The following is a 16,171-nucleotide window of genomic DNA, read 5'->3' on the forward strand; positions in this document are numbered from 1 at the left end:
ATTATGGCGTATTGATGAGGGGGAAAAAATGTTTTAATCCATTTTAGAATAAGGTTGTAACGTAACAAAATGTGGAAAAAGTCAAGGGGTCTGAATACTTTATGAATGCACACACACTGTACACACACGCATACACACAGTGGTGTAAAGTACTTAATAAAAATACTTTGAAGTACGACTTAAGTAGTTTTTTGTTGTATCTGTACTTTACTATGTCTTTTTCGGACAATTTCTACTTTTACTTAACTACATTCCTAAAGAAAATAATTATCTTTTTACTCCATACATTTTCCCTGACACCCACAAGTATTTGTTATATTTTGAATGCTGAGCAGAACAGGAAAAGTGTTCAATTCACACGCTTATCAAGAGAACATCCATGGCATCGCTACTGCCTTTGATCTGGCGGTCTCACTGAACACACAAATGATGTCTAAGTGTTGGAGTGTGCCCCTGGCTTTCCGTACAATACAAAAAAACAAGAAAAAGGCGCCATCTGGTTTGCTTAATATAAGGAATTTTAAATTATTTGTACTTTTACTTTTGATACTTAAGTATATTTAAAACCAAATACTTTTAGACTTTTACTCAAGTAGTATTTTACTAAGTGACTCTCACTTGAGTCATTTTCTATTTAGGTATCTTTACTTTTACTCAAGTATGGCAAATGGGGTACTTTTTCCACCTCTGCATACACAAACAGACTCACAGAGATGGACACAGATATCTTGCACACATAGTCCTACTGCAAGTACCAACATACAAACTTCTGGTCCATTCAAGACAAAAGTTGACATTGGACAGCGGTGCCACTGACCCAACACAAAGGAAATGCAGACGCTAACATTTCATCCTCTTTTTTAGTGGCCAGCACCCAAAAGTGACATCACCAGCCATCAATTATGCAGTGCAATTTCCTGTCGGTGACCTTTGAGGAAGAGACGAAGGGCCGCCGATGAATAGTTCGAGCCCAACCTCTGGATCTGATGAATACAGTGCTGTGCAGGAGACAAAGGCTACGTCCCAAATGGCACCCGATTCCCTTCACGGTGCACTACTTTTGACCAGAGCCCTATATAGCAAATAGGGTGCCATTTAAGACACAGTGGGGAGCCCGTGGCTTCATCTCAGGTCAGGGACAATGTTTATGATTCGCAGACGCTGAAGATGCGTGACCTTGCCCGGGTCGACATTCGAGGTGGCCCGGGAGGAATTATTGTAATTGGGGAAAGGAAAAGGTGAGGCAGCGGGGTTTTGTGATAAACTGTTCCGCCCATTTGTTTGATCCCATTTGTCCAGCCTTGTATCTTTAAATAACGGGCTGTGCTGAGAAGGCACCAAGAGAGTTATGACAATAACCACTGTCTGTACCTGGACAGTTTTAACTGAGGGGAGAGGACGCTCCCTGGTAGGTCATTACTGTTAGTAAACCTTTGAACACCTTCAACCTCTAATAATAGAAAACATTTCATTTCCTGTACCCTGTGCTGAGTTTCAACAAATTAAACGTAGCCCCAATAAATCCAATCTTTTGCCTGACTCACATAAATATGGGGCCGACTCTAACCGTAATCTGCTTGGTGGATGTGAAACCAGGCCACCCTACTACAGCTTGGTTTGGTTTGGTAGAGTGAAAAAGGTATTTGTATGTGGCATGTGTTGTGCACAACTTGTGCCTACCTGTTCCCATTCTCTCCAGAGGGTTCTGTCTGAGTAGCAGGGTGATCAGTTCCTGGGAGTCGGCAGGGGGAGCATCTTCTCCTTCCGGCCAGTTGATCTCATCTTGGAAATGACAACACACTCAGTTATAGTTAGTACTTAGCAAAATCCCACAGACAACACATATAGAGTTAGCTAGAAGTTAGCAACAATATCCCACACAAAAAAACCAACTGAGTTGACTAGCCGTTAGCAATATCCCATAGAAACACACACCGAGTTAGCTAGCCATTAGCACTATCCCATAGACAACACATACGGAGTTAGCAGTTAGCCACATTTAACAGTCCCATGGTCAATCTGATTAATGCATGTCATTGAGAGTTTCCTCAGACAAAAGGGCATATTGTTATTCACACCATTGAATTTGGAAATTGGCGATCTTCACTCCCTCAAGGATGAGATTAAATTCATGATTGTCTGTTCTCCAGTACTGGAATAATATGTATTATCCAGGTCTGAATTGTTTTAATAATTACAATGCCTTCAGAAAGTATTCATACCCTTCGACTTATCCACGTGACTCGTTTTAGGAAACTGGGCGTATGTCGCGCCATTTTTTTTATTATCAAAATGCGTTTTTAGGCAGAAATGCCTTCTGGAACATGTGAACTTCATGTGCCTTAATAATAAACTTGTATGCCATCTGTAAATATGAATACAATTGTTAAATTACGAGCCTAGTTGGTTTAGCCACAGAAAAAGACAACAACCATCCCGCCAGCCATGATCGGCCTAGGTAATGAGTAGGCTCGTAGGCTCGACATGCAGAGAGATGAGTTCGAATTGATCTGCCATGTAGCTCGCTGCTGTCTATAACATGAGCTGGTCATTATGTGTAGGTAATAATTTAGAATCTGCTAACACTGCATAAGTGTTGCTCTCCACTTTCTGGAAAACCCGAGTTTTGAAGGCAGTGCAATTAAAGTATGATAGCTAAGGAGATGGAGATAATTCTGGCGTTTGATTGCAAATATGCAGATGGAGTCAAAAAGAGAACTGTTGTATAAAACACCTGACTCTGGATTACGTCTTCAAACTAAGGGTAACCATGGCATCCGTGAGAGAGAGGGAGAAGCGTCCATCCATGTTTACGGGTAAGATAGTCTAGCTAGCTACATTTTCAGATATGACATTTCTCATTTTGTCAGAAAGTCGTTATCATTTCAAGTTAAAGCCTACTGTTAGCTAGTTAGCTAACGTTAGCTGGCTAGTTAGCTAATGTTACGTGTATGATCTGTGTAGTAATATTATTCATATCTCTGAGCCATTTGCATTGCTAGTTATAGCCTAATGCTAGCTGGCTCAAATTGAACCTGGTTGGTTATCTACCTGCAGATTCATGCAGGGTAGTAACGTTATGAGATGGGATTATGGTTAATTGTTTAGCTTGCTAGCTAGCTACAAGTCTAAACAAAAGACTACATTATGCAAGTAACTATTTCAATAGAATGTTCATAATGTCACTGCAACAACTGTCGATAGACGTAGCTGGTAAATTCGCTCTGGCCATCTACTCCGATTTCAGAGCACTCCCGTCAGTGTGCCAGAGCGCGGAATAATTTACGAACGCTCAACACCCATTGAATAGGGCCTGTGTCACTAATCGTTGGCATAAAAATGTCAGTACATTTTTGCCAACAGCACAGTTGCAGTCACCAATGCTCTAGATAACGTAAAAACAGCCAAACAAGTTCTGCTAGAGTGAGTAAAATGGTCAGAGAGTTCTCTCATTTGTGTCTGGAAGTAGCTAGCAAGCCAGCCAACGTTAGCCAGTTAGCTTGGGTGCTTGACTGCTGTTAGTCAGAACCCCCGGACCAACCCTTCTCCTCGTCCGGTGTGCACGCTCTGAGTATACGAACGCCCAGAGCACACTCTGATTAAATTTACGAATACACCCGTAGTATAAGCCAGCCTTTAGTCTTGAAATATCTAGTTGTTTAGTACATAGCCTCACATGTGAATCCTTAAAGAGATGGGTGGGGCTGAAGCCTAAGAAGGTGTGAACGATGCTGAATGGGTGAAGATAAAGACGAGCTTTCCAGTAGGTACCAATACATTCAAGGGACATTTTCTCAAAAGTGTGGTTACAAATTTATCAACTTTCAAAGCAGAATTACTAAGACATAACATTTGGACATAAAAATGTATCCAATGTAAAGAACACCGTTTCAAATTTTGCTACAAAAGACCGAATCGAGCCTGTCGGTCACATTTTGTTGTTTTAGAGGATGAATTCAAAATTGATTCAGTATTTTTTTTAATTCTCACCCATGTACACACCCCATAATGTCAAAGTGAAAACATTTTTTTATACATTTTAGCAAATGTATTGAAAATGAAATATCTAATTTATAGACGTATTCACATCCCTGAGTCAAGAAGCACCTTTAGCAGCGATTACAGCTTTAAGTCGTATTGGCTATCAGCATTGCACATCTGCATTTGGGGATTTTCTTCCATTCTTCCTTCCTTAATGATTTCTCAAGCTCTGTTAAGTTAGGTGGGGAGCGGTGGTAAACAGCAATCTTCAAGTCTTTCCACAGACTTTCAAATGGGATTCAAGTCTGGGCTTTGGCTGAGCCATTCGAGGACTTTCACATTTATGTTCTGAAGCCATTCCAGCGTTGCTTTGGGTGTATGGTTGGGGTCATTGTCCTGTAGAAACGTAAGTCTTTGCCCCAGTCTAAGGTTGTTTGCACTCTGAAGCAGGTTTTCACCAAGGATTTTGCTCTATTTGACTCCATTGATTGTTTCCTCTATCTTTACCAGTCTCCCAGTCCTTGCCGCTGAAAAACATCCCATCCTCATAGCATGATGCTGCCACCACCATGCTTCATGTTAGGGATGGTGTTAGACAGGTGATGAGCTGTACCTGGTTTTCTCCAGACAGGGCTTTGCATTCAGGCCAAAGAGTTACATTTTTGTCTCATTCTTGTCTCATTCTGAAAAATCATTTGCCTTATACTCTCAGTCTCTCAAGTTCCTTTTTGCAAACTCCAGGCGTGTCATGTGCCCTTTTTCTCAGGAGTGACTTCCGTCTGGCCACTCTCCCATAACGCCCAGATTGGTGAAGTGCTGTAGAGACTGTTGTCCTTCTGGCAGGTTCTCCCATCTCAGCCAAGGAACTCTGTAGCTCTGTCAGATTGGTCATTGGGTTCTTGGTCACCTCCCTGACCAAGGTCCTTCTTGCCCGTTTGGTCAGGATCGGGGTAGAGTCTGGGTAGTTCCATATCTTTTCCATTTCCCAATGACCACTGTGGTCTTGGAAACTTTCAACACTCTAGAAATGGTTGTATACCCTTCCCCAGATATATGCAGTGGTGTACTTAAGTAAAAATACTTTAAAGTACTACTGTACTTAAGTAGTTTTTTTGGGGTATCTGTACTTTACTTTTTATATTTTTGCCAACTTTTACTTTTCTACATTCCTAAAGAAAATAATGTACTTTTTACTCCATACATTTTCCCTGACATCGAAAAGTACGTGTTACAATTTGACAGGAAAACGGTTGAATTCACACACTTCAAGAGTGAGTGAGAACATCCCTGGTCATCCCTACTGCCTCTGATCTGGCGGAATAACTAAACACAAATGCTTTGTTTGTAAATTTTGTCTGAGTGTCGGTGTACGCCCCTGGATATCAGTATAAGAGAGAAAAAAATTAAATTGTGTCGTCTGGTTTGCTTAATATAAGGAATTTGAAATATTTAGACTTTTGATACTTAAGTACATTTAAAACCAAATACTTTTGGACTTTTACTCAAGTAGTATTTTACTGGGTGACTTTCACTTTTACTTGAGTCATTGTCAATTAAGGTATCTTTACTTTTACTCCAGTATGACAATTGAGTACTTTTTCCACCACTGGATATACATGTATGCCTCATCACAATTATATTTTGGACAGTTCCTTGGAACTAGTATAGTTTCTGCTTTTACATGCACTGTCAACTGTGGGACATTATTTAGACAGGTGTGTTTCTTTCTAAACAATGTCCAACAAATTTAATTGGCCACAGGTGGACTTTAATCAAGTTGTAGTGACATCTCAAGGATGATCAAAGGAAATTGTATGCACCTGAGCTCAATTTGGAGTGTCATAGCAAAGGGTGGGAATACTTATTTAAATGAAATATTTAATTTTCAATAATTTAACAAAAATGTCTAAAAACATCTCACTTTGTCATTATGGGGGTACTGTGTGTAAAAAACAAGCAATTTAATCCATCCACTGTAACACAATAAAATGTAAAATAAGTCAAGGGGTATGACTAATTTCTGAAGGTACTGTATGTGATCAAAATATCTGTGTGTGCATCTCCATGTCTCTGTGTGTTCATGTGTGTTTGACAAGGGTAGACTGTTCGCAAAAGTAGAAAAATAGCCACACCAGTATAGACTGCGCCATTCCACGGATTTCTCTTTGGCGCCATTTCGCTCCCATTTTCATCAAATTTGGGAGTGAAGCATGAATATGCATGGTGGCCCTCAGGCCTGAGCAGCGTGGCATTCAGCTCAGCGTGTTCAGAGCCCTTTAATTAACACTGCGTCCCTCTGGCCTGCCATGATGGAGAGCACACCAAATCTGTCATGGCAGCACATTCATTAACATAGGATAGAGGGAACACTTGGGTTCTCTCTAAACTATCATAAAGTTATCAAAAACTTGAAAAAAAATGTATGTCTCATGTCAAGCTGAATCCACACCCCCACACACCATCTGTTTTGTGCATTACATGCCTTAATCCCAAATGAATCGGAAAGATTGGCACCATCTAATTCCATACTGAATAATTAGATATTACCATTAAGGCCTGCATATTTTTGTCCTACTTAGTTATGCATTGATGTCAACGTTAAGTGCAAATTCGACTTCATTGGAACTTAGGATTCGCCCCATAAGTCAAATCACAAGGAGAGAAGAGAGTTAGACTGACCGCTGATGACCTGCCCAAACAGTTCTTCTGGTGTGTCTCCAAAGAAGGGTACGCAGCCGACCAGAAACTCATAGAGGATGATGCCCATAGCCCACCAGTCCACAGGCTTCCCATAGCCCTGTCTCAGGATCACCTCTGGAGCAATGTACTCTGGGGTCCCACACACCTGCAGACACAGACAGAAGGCAACAGGTATAGGCACATTATAATAGTAGTATGTTTTGGTGAAAGGTTGAGGCTGGACATTGTCACATTGGAAAAAGAATAACCTGAAAGCTGTTGGTATCCAATTTCTGAACACTTCGAACAGTGTTCAGACTGAATACCATAGTTGTCATGTTCTCTCTGCTTTCTTGTTTTCATTACCAAAATAAATAAATGAGCAAGAAAGATTGGCTTATACTGTAGGTAGAATGTCAATCATCTCCACACAATGTACCTGTTTATCAGAGAACTCCCGGGCGTCCTTCTCTATGTGTCCCTCGTACAGGTTAGTGGTCATGTTCATCAGGCCCACCTTGGACAGCCCAAAGTCTGTCAACTTGATGTGGCCCATGGAGGTCACCAGCAGACTGGGGAAGGGAGAGAACGAGAGAAAACCATAACATGGATGCCAATGGCAGAAGATAGCGTACGGCATTGTTGGAGCTCAGGAAATGTACTATACCCTGCAATTACATCTGCAACCCTCTACATGTGACTGTGACTGTACAACTACACAATCTCACTCAATTGGCACAATAACATTGATCACTCAAGTGACTGGCAATTTCAAAAAGGTTAAGATCATCAGTCAAAATACACCAAATGCTTCCATGCTCAGGTCACTAACTCTCATTGTTAAAATGGTCATTTTAAGGCACTGGAAAGAGGAGCAGTCACCCTTATTTGCAGAATGGCTCAAACTGTCAATGAACACTGTCAAACGTGATCTTTTTTGTAAACATAAAGGGAAAGATAAAGGAATATGAAAACAAATGGGCCAAGTTTGAAGTTGTCTTGGTGTGAATGAAAATGGGGGAAGATTTGATTTATAATTTGTCAATAATAATCATGGGTATTGATACAAAATGATTTATACAAAACCAATATACCAATCAATAATATGTACAGTACATTTATACAAATAATGTACATAATGAAAAATTGCTGGCAACTTTATTATGACTAACTTTAGCATTTCATAATATGAATTACCTATTTATTTCTTGTTCTTTAAATTTCGTTGCAGCCCTCCCATATACGCAACATTTGTCTTTCAATTTCTTGTTAGGATTCAATTGTGATATGCAAAGAAAAGTATAGAAATGTGACAAAATAGGAGGAGAGTGAACTATGTGTGTTTATGTGGTGTTTTATTTGTTGTTGCTTGGCTAGTGTGACATGTTGGAAATTAATAAATTAATAAAAAAAAGACAAATAAATAAAAATCACCAGTCAGCACTAACAGATCTGAGACCAGGCTATATCTATCTACCTTCTCAGTGACATTATCTGACCTTACTATAGAGATATTAGAGACTGACTTGTCTGGTTTGAGATCCCTGTGGACGATGCCATAGTTGTGGAGGTACTCCAGAGCCAGCACCGTCTCAGCAAAGTACATCCTGGCCATGTCCACAGGCAGGGGCCCCATGTTCTTCAGCAGGTTGGCACAGTCACCTCCTAATGGCACACAGAGACAGATACTTGGTTTATTGAGTTAATTCTGACATTGAAATATACTACAATGAAGTACATTCAACATTTGTAAAATTATTAATGATTAATCCCAACCTAAAAAGTGCATTTGGTAAAAAATAGGGATGGACATTAACATGAACCAGTATTTCTACAGCAGTTTATCCCCCCGGGTGTCAGCATTCTGTCTTCCACCGATTTGGGTCCGTTAAAAAAAAAATAAGAAAAGGCTAGCTACCTTCCACATACTCCATGACCATGCAGAGGTGTCGTCGCGTCTGGAAGGAGCAGTACATGGAGACCACGAAGGGGTTCTCAGCGAAGGTCAGGATGTCTCTCTCCACAAAGGCCTGCTGGATCTGATTCCTCAGCATCAGGTTCTGTTTGTTGATCTTCTTCATGGCAAAACGCTGCTTGGTCTCCTTATGGCGCACCAGATACACAGCCCTGTCAGAGAGAGAGAGAGAGAGGCGGAGAGTGAGAGGAGTCAATATGTTCGGCACGTAGCAAAGGCTAAGTTAAATCAACCATACATTACTCTGTCAGACAGAGAATGACACGGTTAGCCATAAACGTGGTAAAGGTGGCTTGAAATCACACATTCATAGCTCTGTAGGAGAGGGAATACATGATGTAAGTGCTGCGGTATATACTTATTTGTGGTTTAGGAACAGAAAAGGACAGGGCCATGAATTGAAGGTTGAAAATATGAGTACAAAATGTGAGTAAATCCAAATCACATATCCAATTCAAATCCTAAATGACAGCTGAAACAGGTTTGGATTCCATCATATAACCGTCCTGACGAACACCAGAGATGTCTCTCTCACCCGTAGGCTCCGTTGCTGATGAGTTTGGTCATCTCAAAGTCCATCTCGCAGGGCTTTCGTCGGGATCGTAGGGCCGCGCTCAGACTCTGGGACTGGGAGGACGAGAGTAGAGAAACTTTATTCTACTGAAATACATCAAACCTGTAATTAAAAACTTGAATAAAATATACTGAATACTCACAGAGTCATCCGTCTCTGGTGTTTCCGCTATCCCACTGTCATAACTGGTCATCTGAGCAATTTCTGTGAGTGTGAGAGAGAGAGTGTGAGAGAGAGTGAGAGTGAGAGTGAGAGTGAGAGTGAGAGTGAGAGAGAGAGAGAGAGAGAGAGAGAGAGAGAGAGAGAGAACAGCATTTCATTTGACTTTGCAATTTCAGCATTTTCACCTCCAAGCACCAAACAGTGACCTTTAAATCCAGATGTCCTATATATACACACCTCAACATTTAGTCAAAGCCTGGCCATGACATTACTGCACATTAACACACTTTATTTTTTTTGGCAGTTAAGAAAGAGCAATCTGTTGACTTTGTCCACCTAATAAGCTGAGTCTGAGAAATCCTAAATGAGAGGAAATGAGGTGGAAACCAGAAGTGGCAGCAACACATGTCAGACATCCATTAAGAAAACCACAACTCCAGAACACTCAAGTGTATGTGTGTACGTTCGTGTTTTGCGTATGTGTGTGCGTCTTACATGCGTAGCGTTTATATACATGCACGTGTGTGTGTGCATCCCTTCCCATCAGTGATGTATGAACAGCAGGAGGTAGCGAATCAGGAAGGGGGGGGGGGGGGGGGGGGGGGGGGTCGTTCGGTCGTCCCCACAGAGACCCTAAACCCATTTCCAATGCCACTTAACATCTGTCCCTGCCTAGAAGGCTGCTTCCAGCACTCCAGGCTACTGGACAAGGAAAACACACGGAATAAGCCCAGGGGAAATGAGTGGAGAGACATTGGCAAATGAGGACGGAGGTTAGTGAGCCAGTCTGTGTGTAGAACTGTTTCAGCTCTATAGGGAGACCATTCGTTTCTAATTAGTCAGAATGAACGTTGGGGTTTAATTTAAATTGAGAGAGCAAGAGAGAGAGAGAGCGAGAGAGAGAGCGAGAGAGAGAGAGAGTCATTAGGATGGCAGTCTGTTCAGTAGAGGACACATGATACTCTACATCACCTTTGTCTTAAACCTTCTTCATTTGTGTTTAATACTAGCCTGACAGGTTATATTAGCCTTGCAAAAAAATATTTACTGTAATGCTGATGCAATATTTTGGTCATTGTGGATACTGAAATGGTAGCTAGTACTTCTAGTACTAGTTCTTTTGTAGTAGTTATACAGCACAATACAAGTCATTCTTCTCTAAAAACTGATAAGATGTTCAGCTCCAGCAGTGCTTCCAAAACGTTTAGACCCCAATAGCCACAACATAATTACAATGTTTTATTTATCGTAGTACATTATCACAGTACATTACAGAGGGAGTTTTACGAGGAGCAGAATGTGCAAGTTAATAAAAATGAGAAATTATTTTTCTCAAAATGTAGGCTTTAGTGTTCTGATGAAGCTGGTTGGGGTTAACTAGATTCTGTGACAGGATCATATTCTTATCATAGAATTATATTTATCATACTTTCATCGGGTCATCAATGTAGCTGGGACTTCGAGAACACAAAGCATGACAAGTGATTGGATGATCCACAATACAATGGCTGCGTTACGATTCTCTACCTTTCTCCAGAAGATTGCACTCGTTCAATCCCCCTCATGCATTTAAAAATCATTGGATTGGTGCAAGCATGGCTGGAGGGAGTTTCTACCATATTCCTCACTCCATTCCTTTGAAATCCACGAGGGGGTACACTTCGGGAAAAGGGTGAAGAATTGGAATGTACATCTTGATTACTTCCTTTATCAATGCAGCCCACCACTGGAATGAGTTCACAGCCCTTGCAGCTTTCATCAGAAAGCACTCTTTTCATTTCTGAACGTGTGATGTGCGGCTGCACCTCCACTAACTTTGGTTTAGGCCAGGGCTCTCCAACCGTGTTCCTGGAGAACTATCCTCATGTCAGTTTTCGCTCCAACCCAAGTTGTAATTAACCTGATTCAGCGTATTAACCAGCTAATTATTAATCAAGTGCGTTAGATTAGAGTTGGAGTGAAAACCTACAGGACGATAGTTCTACAGGAACAGGGTTGGAGTTAAAACCGACAGGACGGTAGTTCTCCAGGAACAGGGTTGGAGTTAAACCTACAGGACGGTAGTTCTCCAGGAACAGGTTTGGAGTTAAACCTACAGGACGGTAGTTCTCCAGGAACAGGTTTGGAGTTAAACCTACAGGACGGTAGTTCTCCAGGAACAGGGTTGGAGAGCCCTGGTTTAGGCACGGTCTACCTACTCCCTAAAAGGTCAAAAGTCAAACTTGACGTACCTTCCAGGGGGTCCCGTGTGAGACCCAGCTGGCTGATGATGTAGCGGGGGATGTCAGTCTTGATGCCCTGGCCCTCTTTGGCGTGACCCTCGGCAGCTTCCAACAGATGGTAGAACTCCTCTGGATCAAACTCCTGAGGAGAGGACAACACGGGGACACGGGTTTCACTTTTGGAACTCTTAGTTTTAAGTTCCAATGGGCATCGTCTGTGTGCTGTTGGCTTTTCTCTGGGTTGATGGTGATGTTATTGTGACAATGAGGACTAGCAGGAGCAAGAGGAGGATGGATTGCATCTATATGGCTTGTCACCACCAGATAGAACTTGTACTTAGTATTAGGACTCAGTGGTTTAACTAGTCACACCACATGGTCAGGAAAAACCTCTGTCCCTTGGAAAAAAAACCTGTCCCTAGTTGCCGTTTAATTTGTGCAATGTCTGAAGTCATGGCCATGTGCTTGGTAGCTAGCTAGCGACAATCAGGCGAGACATACCAGGCATTCCAGGAGGCGCGCCGGCCTGGCGATGACGATGAGGATCTTCTTTACCAGCTCTTTGATGAAGTTCACCTCCTGGCTCTCCGACCGGGACGTGGACTATAGATGCAGAGAACAGAACACACTCGTTCAACATTTCCCACGGACCTGTGAGCTGCTCAGTACTCGGGACTGTAAGCACCATTAAGTGAAAGGGAGGGAGTATAATAGGAAGCATGCATGAGGGGAGAGGACGTTGAGAAATACAGAACATCTATAAACAAGTTATTAATAGTTACAGATTAGAAATTGTGCGACGAAAATGACTTTGAATACCAGAGAGGTAAGGGAGCACTGTAAACCAAATGATTTTGGTGAAAGAATCAGTTTGATAGTTTCAAAGTCCTGTGCAGTAATGTGCACTGACATTGTACTTACAGTGTACTTATTACTACGGTAAAAGGTTGATGGCTGCTAAAGTTAACCAGTGATATCCCCCATGGATAGCAGGTGGCACCACACTCTATACTACCCTTTACACTTTCCTCATCTCCTTTCCTTCATTATTCCAGATTTTGTAGAGTAGAGGACACAAGGAAAGAAAACCCCTTTTGCATTACATTCATTATTATTACACTATTGAGATGTACCGAAAATGTCACCCACCTCCTGGAAGAGCCTCTCCAGCTTGTCGGTGAGCTCACAAAAGTAGCGTGACGTGACGTGGCCCAGGCGGCTCTTCTCCAGGCAGTCACGGACCAGCTCGATGATCTGGTGGTGGGCGAAACCCAGCACACCGTCCGCCAGCGGCAACACGCTCTCCGGGGAGCTGGTCCGGATGATCTCCTGGATCCTCTCCTCCATCTGGGCTGTGGCCTGGAGAGACACAGAGGGGTGGAAAGGGTTCGAAGTAGAGAATGTGTTGAGAGAGGGTGACAAGGTTCAAAGGTGAAAAAGACCAACTCTCAGAAACAACTGTTAAAACATTAGCATTTGTTTTGATAACAAATAACCATTGTTAATGCTGGAATCCTTAGATGTTACATCCATTTTTGGACTTATAAATTAATGATATGTACCCATCAATTCTTGAATAATATAACTTATAAATGCCTCATGCGCTTAGTTCAACTGTCGTACACCGATTGAAGAGATTGAAAACAAGGTAAACAAGTTAAATGTAAACAAACACTGTATAGCCGCAAAACATGGTTAAAACTATACATTTGATATTATGGAAGGTCAGTACTTGCATTCATAGCTCTGTCTACGCCCCACCCCTTAGCGTTTTTAGCGAAACAGGCAGGGGGGTGGTTCAATTTGTTATTGTTTCAATTAAGGATTCTAGCTTGAAGGCAATACGACATTATAGATCTAACTCAGTTGGCTCCTCACCTTTGGAAAGCGTTCCTTGTAGACATGGTTCATCATAATAATCTCATGATCACAACAGGATGGGGATCTTCCAGGGCTGCAAATACATAGAAATACAAAGGAATGATCAGTAATTATATTACAACACGTATCTTACAGCACAAATACATTGGTATAGTTTGAATCAAATCTCATTTGAAAACTATTCACATAAAAGTATATAAAAGGAGGATACTAATTCAGCGACTGTTATCCCCGGCATCTATAAAGGTGAGTGACCTTGCCCGGCCTTCGTACGTACCTGAGACTGCGCGAGCGGGGTCGCATGGGCGTGGTCCCCCTCCGTCGGTCATCCCCAGCGATGCTCTCCGTGCAGAAGTGCTTGGAGAGGAAGTGCAGCTCGTCCGGCGTGGGCTGGAAGGGCAGCTGGTGAAGCTTCTCCTGTGATGAACAGGACGACTGGAAATGAAATGAATATACATTGAACGAGAAAAGATAAAAAGAAGAACGAGAGGCTAACGCTTTGATTGACGTCGTTGCACGAGAGAATGGCAGTTACCAGGAGAGTGTGTGCTTTTTCTGACTGCTGTGTTCATTTGATTGGGCACATGTTCATTACGGCACCTATTCCCTTCTACAGTGTCTCGAAAATGAAGGACTGAAACGTATGGGTGCTGAAATGGCTGTGACGGTACATGAAAGCTAACAAATTACTGTGAACTTTCCCTTTTCTTCTCAGAACACATTGTTCTGAAATAAAATCCAAAAAGGATTCATCTTCAAGTGAGCTGCAAAGACCCGTAGCAACCAGATGTGTAAACATAGCCTGGACAAACAGTCTTACTCCTTCTCTATAGTAAATTCTCTAACAGTAATCGTCACCAGCCTCCAACAAAACATCACGTATTTATCGACTCTAAATGAATGTCCTCATAAAACTTGGCTGTAAACAAACAACCCATTACTTTGTGTGTGGAGGCGTGCTTACTGGGCTTGTGTGTGTGTGGTCAATCCTGCGTGTGAGTGTGACGCATAGGTGTCAGAGTTGACCATTTCCTGCCTGTGTGATTTGACTTTGTCAGTAAACAGATCAGAGGTGTGGGTGGTTATGTGCGTGTGTTTCTGTATGTGTGTGCAAGAGTGCGTGGCCACGGACGCGTTGCCGCGTGTGTCTTTGTTTATGTGTGGGGCATAGCTGTTGGCTTTGTGTCAGGGCCATGTTTACTCCCTAAAAAATATTTGGTATGGTGGTATGTCAACCTGGGAGACACTAGCAGGAGTATCTGTTCGCCCCTCATCTGACTTCCAATAGCCTACAGTACAGCACCGGTCACTGAAGAACAGACTAGAGGCAGTCTATCAAATTATCATTTCACATTGAAACATCTTGATTCAAATTCATTCTTACATTTCCAGTGATTTGGTATCTGTATTTCTTGGGGGCGGGATGGAAACGGTTTTCCATCGGTATACTGTATGTGAAGGGGTTTAGGTTTAACAACCTTTTTGGCATTGCTTTAAAAAAAATCTAGCTAACACATGTAATAACTCATTGAGTTGATTCTTAAGTAATTGTAGCAAAGTGAGTGGTAAGGTATGGTACGTACAGAGACAGTGGAGCTGGGTGTATTGGTGCCATAGCCAGAGGAGGGCAGAGATGCCAAAGACCAGCGTCGTCCATCCGTCCTTCTCAAACACACAGACAGACAGACAGAGATAGAAAGAGGCAGACCATTAACTTTGAACCCATCCCTAAACTCATCCATTACTAATCAGGAATGAGAACTGTAGTTATGAACAATATATTACAATACCGATGAATGATGTTCAAAACAAGAATACTCAGATATCCAGGATTATACATAACATAACTGCCCTTATTTGACTGAGCTTATTTTTAAAATGTACAAAGTGAAATCTGCAAAGGCCTAAAAATCAAAGGTTCTGGGTGACCTTTGATCTATGTGCAGTAATGATCAGAGGCATGTCATATGCAACCTTCACTTTTCTGACGGAAAAGGCAGAAAATATTCAGCTTTTCAATAGCCTACTGAAGCAGTGTCATTGACCTCTGCTACCTGCAACAAGCACCTTACTACCTTATTTGGCACTAACCAATAACACGGAACAAGAAAACAAACTGTCAAAGGAATAACACATGAGACTACATGTAGGGACAGATAAAAACAAATCAAAAGGGATTTTTCATGATTCAGATATAATGGCTAGGTACAGTGCATTCAGAAAGTAATCAGAACCCTTGACTTTTTCCACGTTTTGTTATTTATGAATTTATTTCACCTTTATTTAACCAGGTAGCCAAGTTGAGAACAAGTTCTCATTTACAATTGCGACCTGGCCAAGATAAAGCAAAGCAGTTCGACACATACAACGACACAGAGTTACACATGGAATAAACAAACATACAGTCAATAATACAGTAGAAAAATGAGTCTATATACAATGTGAACAAATGAGGTGAGATAAGGGAGGTAAAAAGGCAACAAAAAAAGGCCATAGTGGCAAAGTAAATACAATATAGCAAGTAAAACACTGGAATGGTAGATTTGCAGTGGAAGAATGTGCAAAGTAGAAAAAAAAATAATGGGGTGCAAAGGAGCTAAATAAATAAATAAAATAAATACAGTAGGGAAAGAGGTAGTTGTTTGGGCTAATGTAGGTGGGCTATGTACAGGTGCAGTAATCTGTGAGCTGCTCTGA

At 41.7% G+C, this 16,171-nt stretch overlaps 1 protein-coding gene across 4 annotated transcripts in view; it reads right to left on the reverse strand.

The window, feature by feature from the left end:
- Positions 1 to 16,171, reverse strand: part of LOC110509694 (microtubule-associated serine/threonine-protein kinase 3) — a 181,867-nt gene that overhangs the window by 12,922 nt on the left and 152,774 nt on the right. For 3 of the 4 annotated variants that reach the window (XM_021590733.2, XM_021590736.2, XM_021590735.2), the window contains 13 exons: positions 15,058 to 15,136; positions 13,752 to 13,909; positions 13,472 to 13,547; positions 12,743 to 12,952; positions 12,095 to 12,196; positions 11,603 to 11,735; positions 9,352 to 9,413; positions 9,171 to 9,262; positions 8,579 to 8,787; positions 8,187 to 8,325; positions 7,100 to 7,232; positions 6,661 to 6,826; positions 1,681 to 1,782 (listed from right to left, as the gene is read on the reverse strand). In XM_021590733.2, the coding sequence (XP_021446408.2) occupies positions 1,681 to 1,782; positions 6,661 to 6,826; positions 7,100 to 7,232; positions 8,187 to 8,325; positions 8,579 to 8,787; positions 9,171 to 9,262; positions 9,352 to 9,413; positions 11,603 to 11,735; positions 12,095 to 12,196; positions 12,743 to 12,952; positions 13,472 to 13,547; positions 13,752 to 13,909; positions 15,058 to 15,136 (1,661 nt within the window). The remainder of the gene's footprint in view (positions 1 to 1,680; positions 1,783 to 6,660; positions 6,827 to 7,099; positions 7,233 to 8,186; positions 8,326 to 8,578; positions 8,788 to 9,170; positions 9,263 to 9,351; positions 9,414 to 11,602; positions 11,736 to 12,094; positions 12,197 to 12,742; positions 12,953 to 13,471; positions 13,548 to 13,751; positions 13,910 to 15,057; positions 15,137 to 16,171) is intronic. The other variant, XM_021590734.2, reaches the window with a different exon arrangement.

Source organism: Oncorhynchus mykiss, chromosome Y (assembly GCF_013265735.2).
Source record: "Oncorhynchus mykiss isolate Arlee chromosome Y, USDA_OmykA_1.1, whole genome shotgun sequence".
NCBI lineage: Eukaryota > Metazoa > Chordata > Actinopteri > Salmoniformes > Salmonidae > Oncorhynchus > Oncorhynchus mykiss.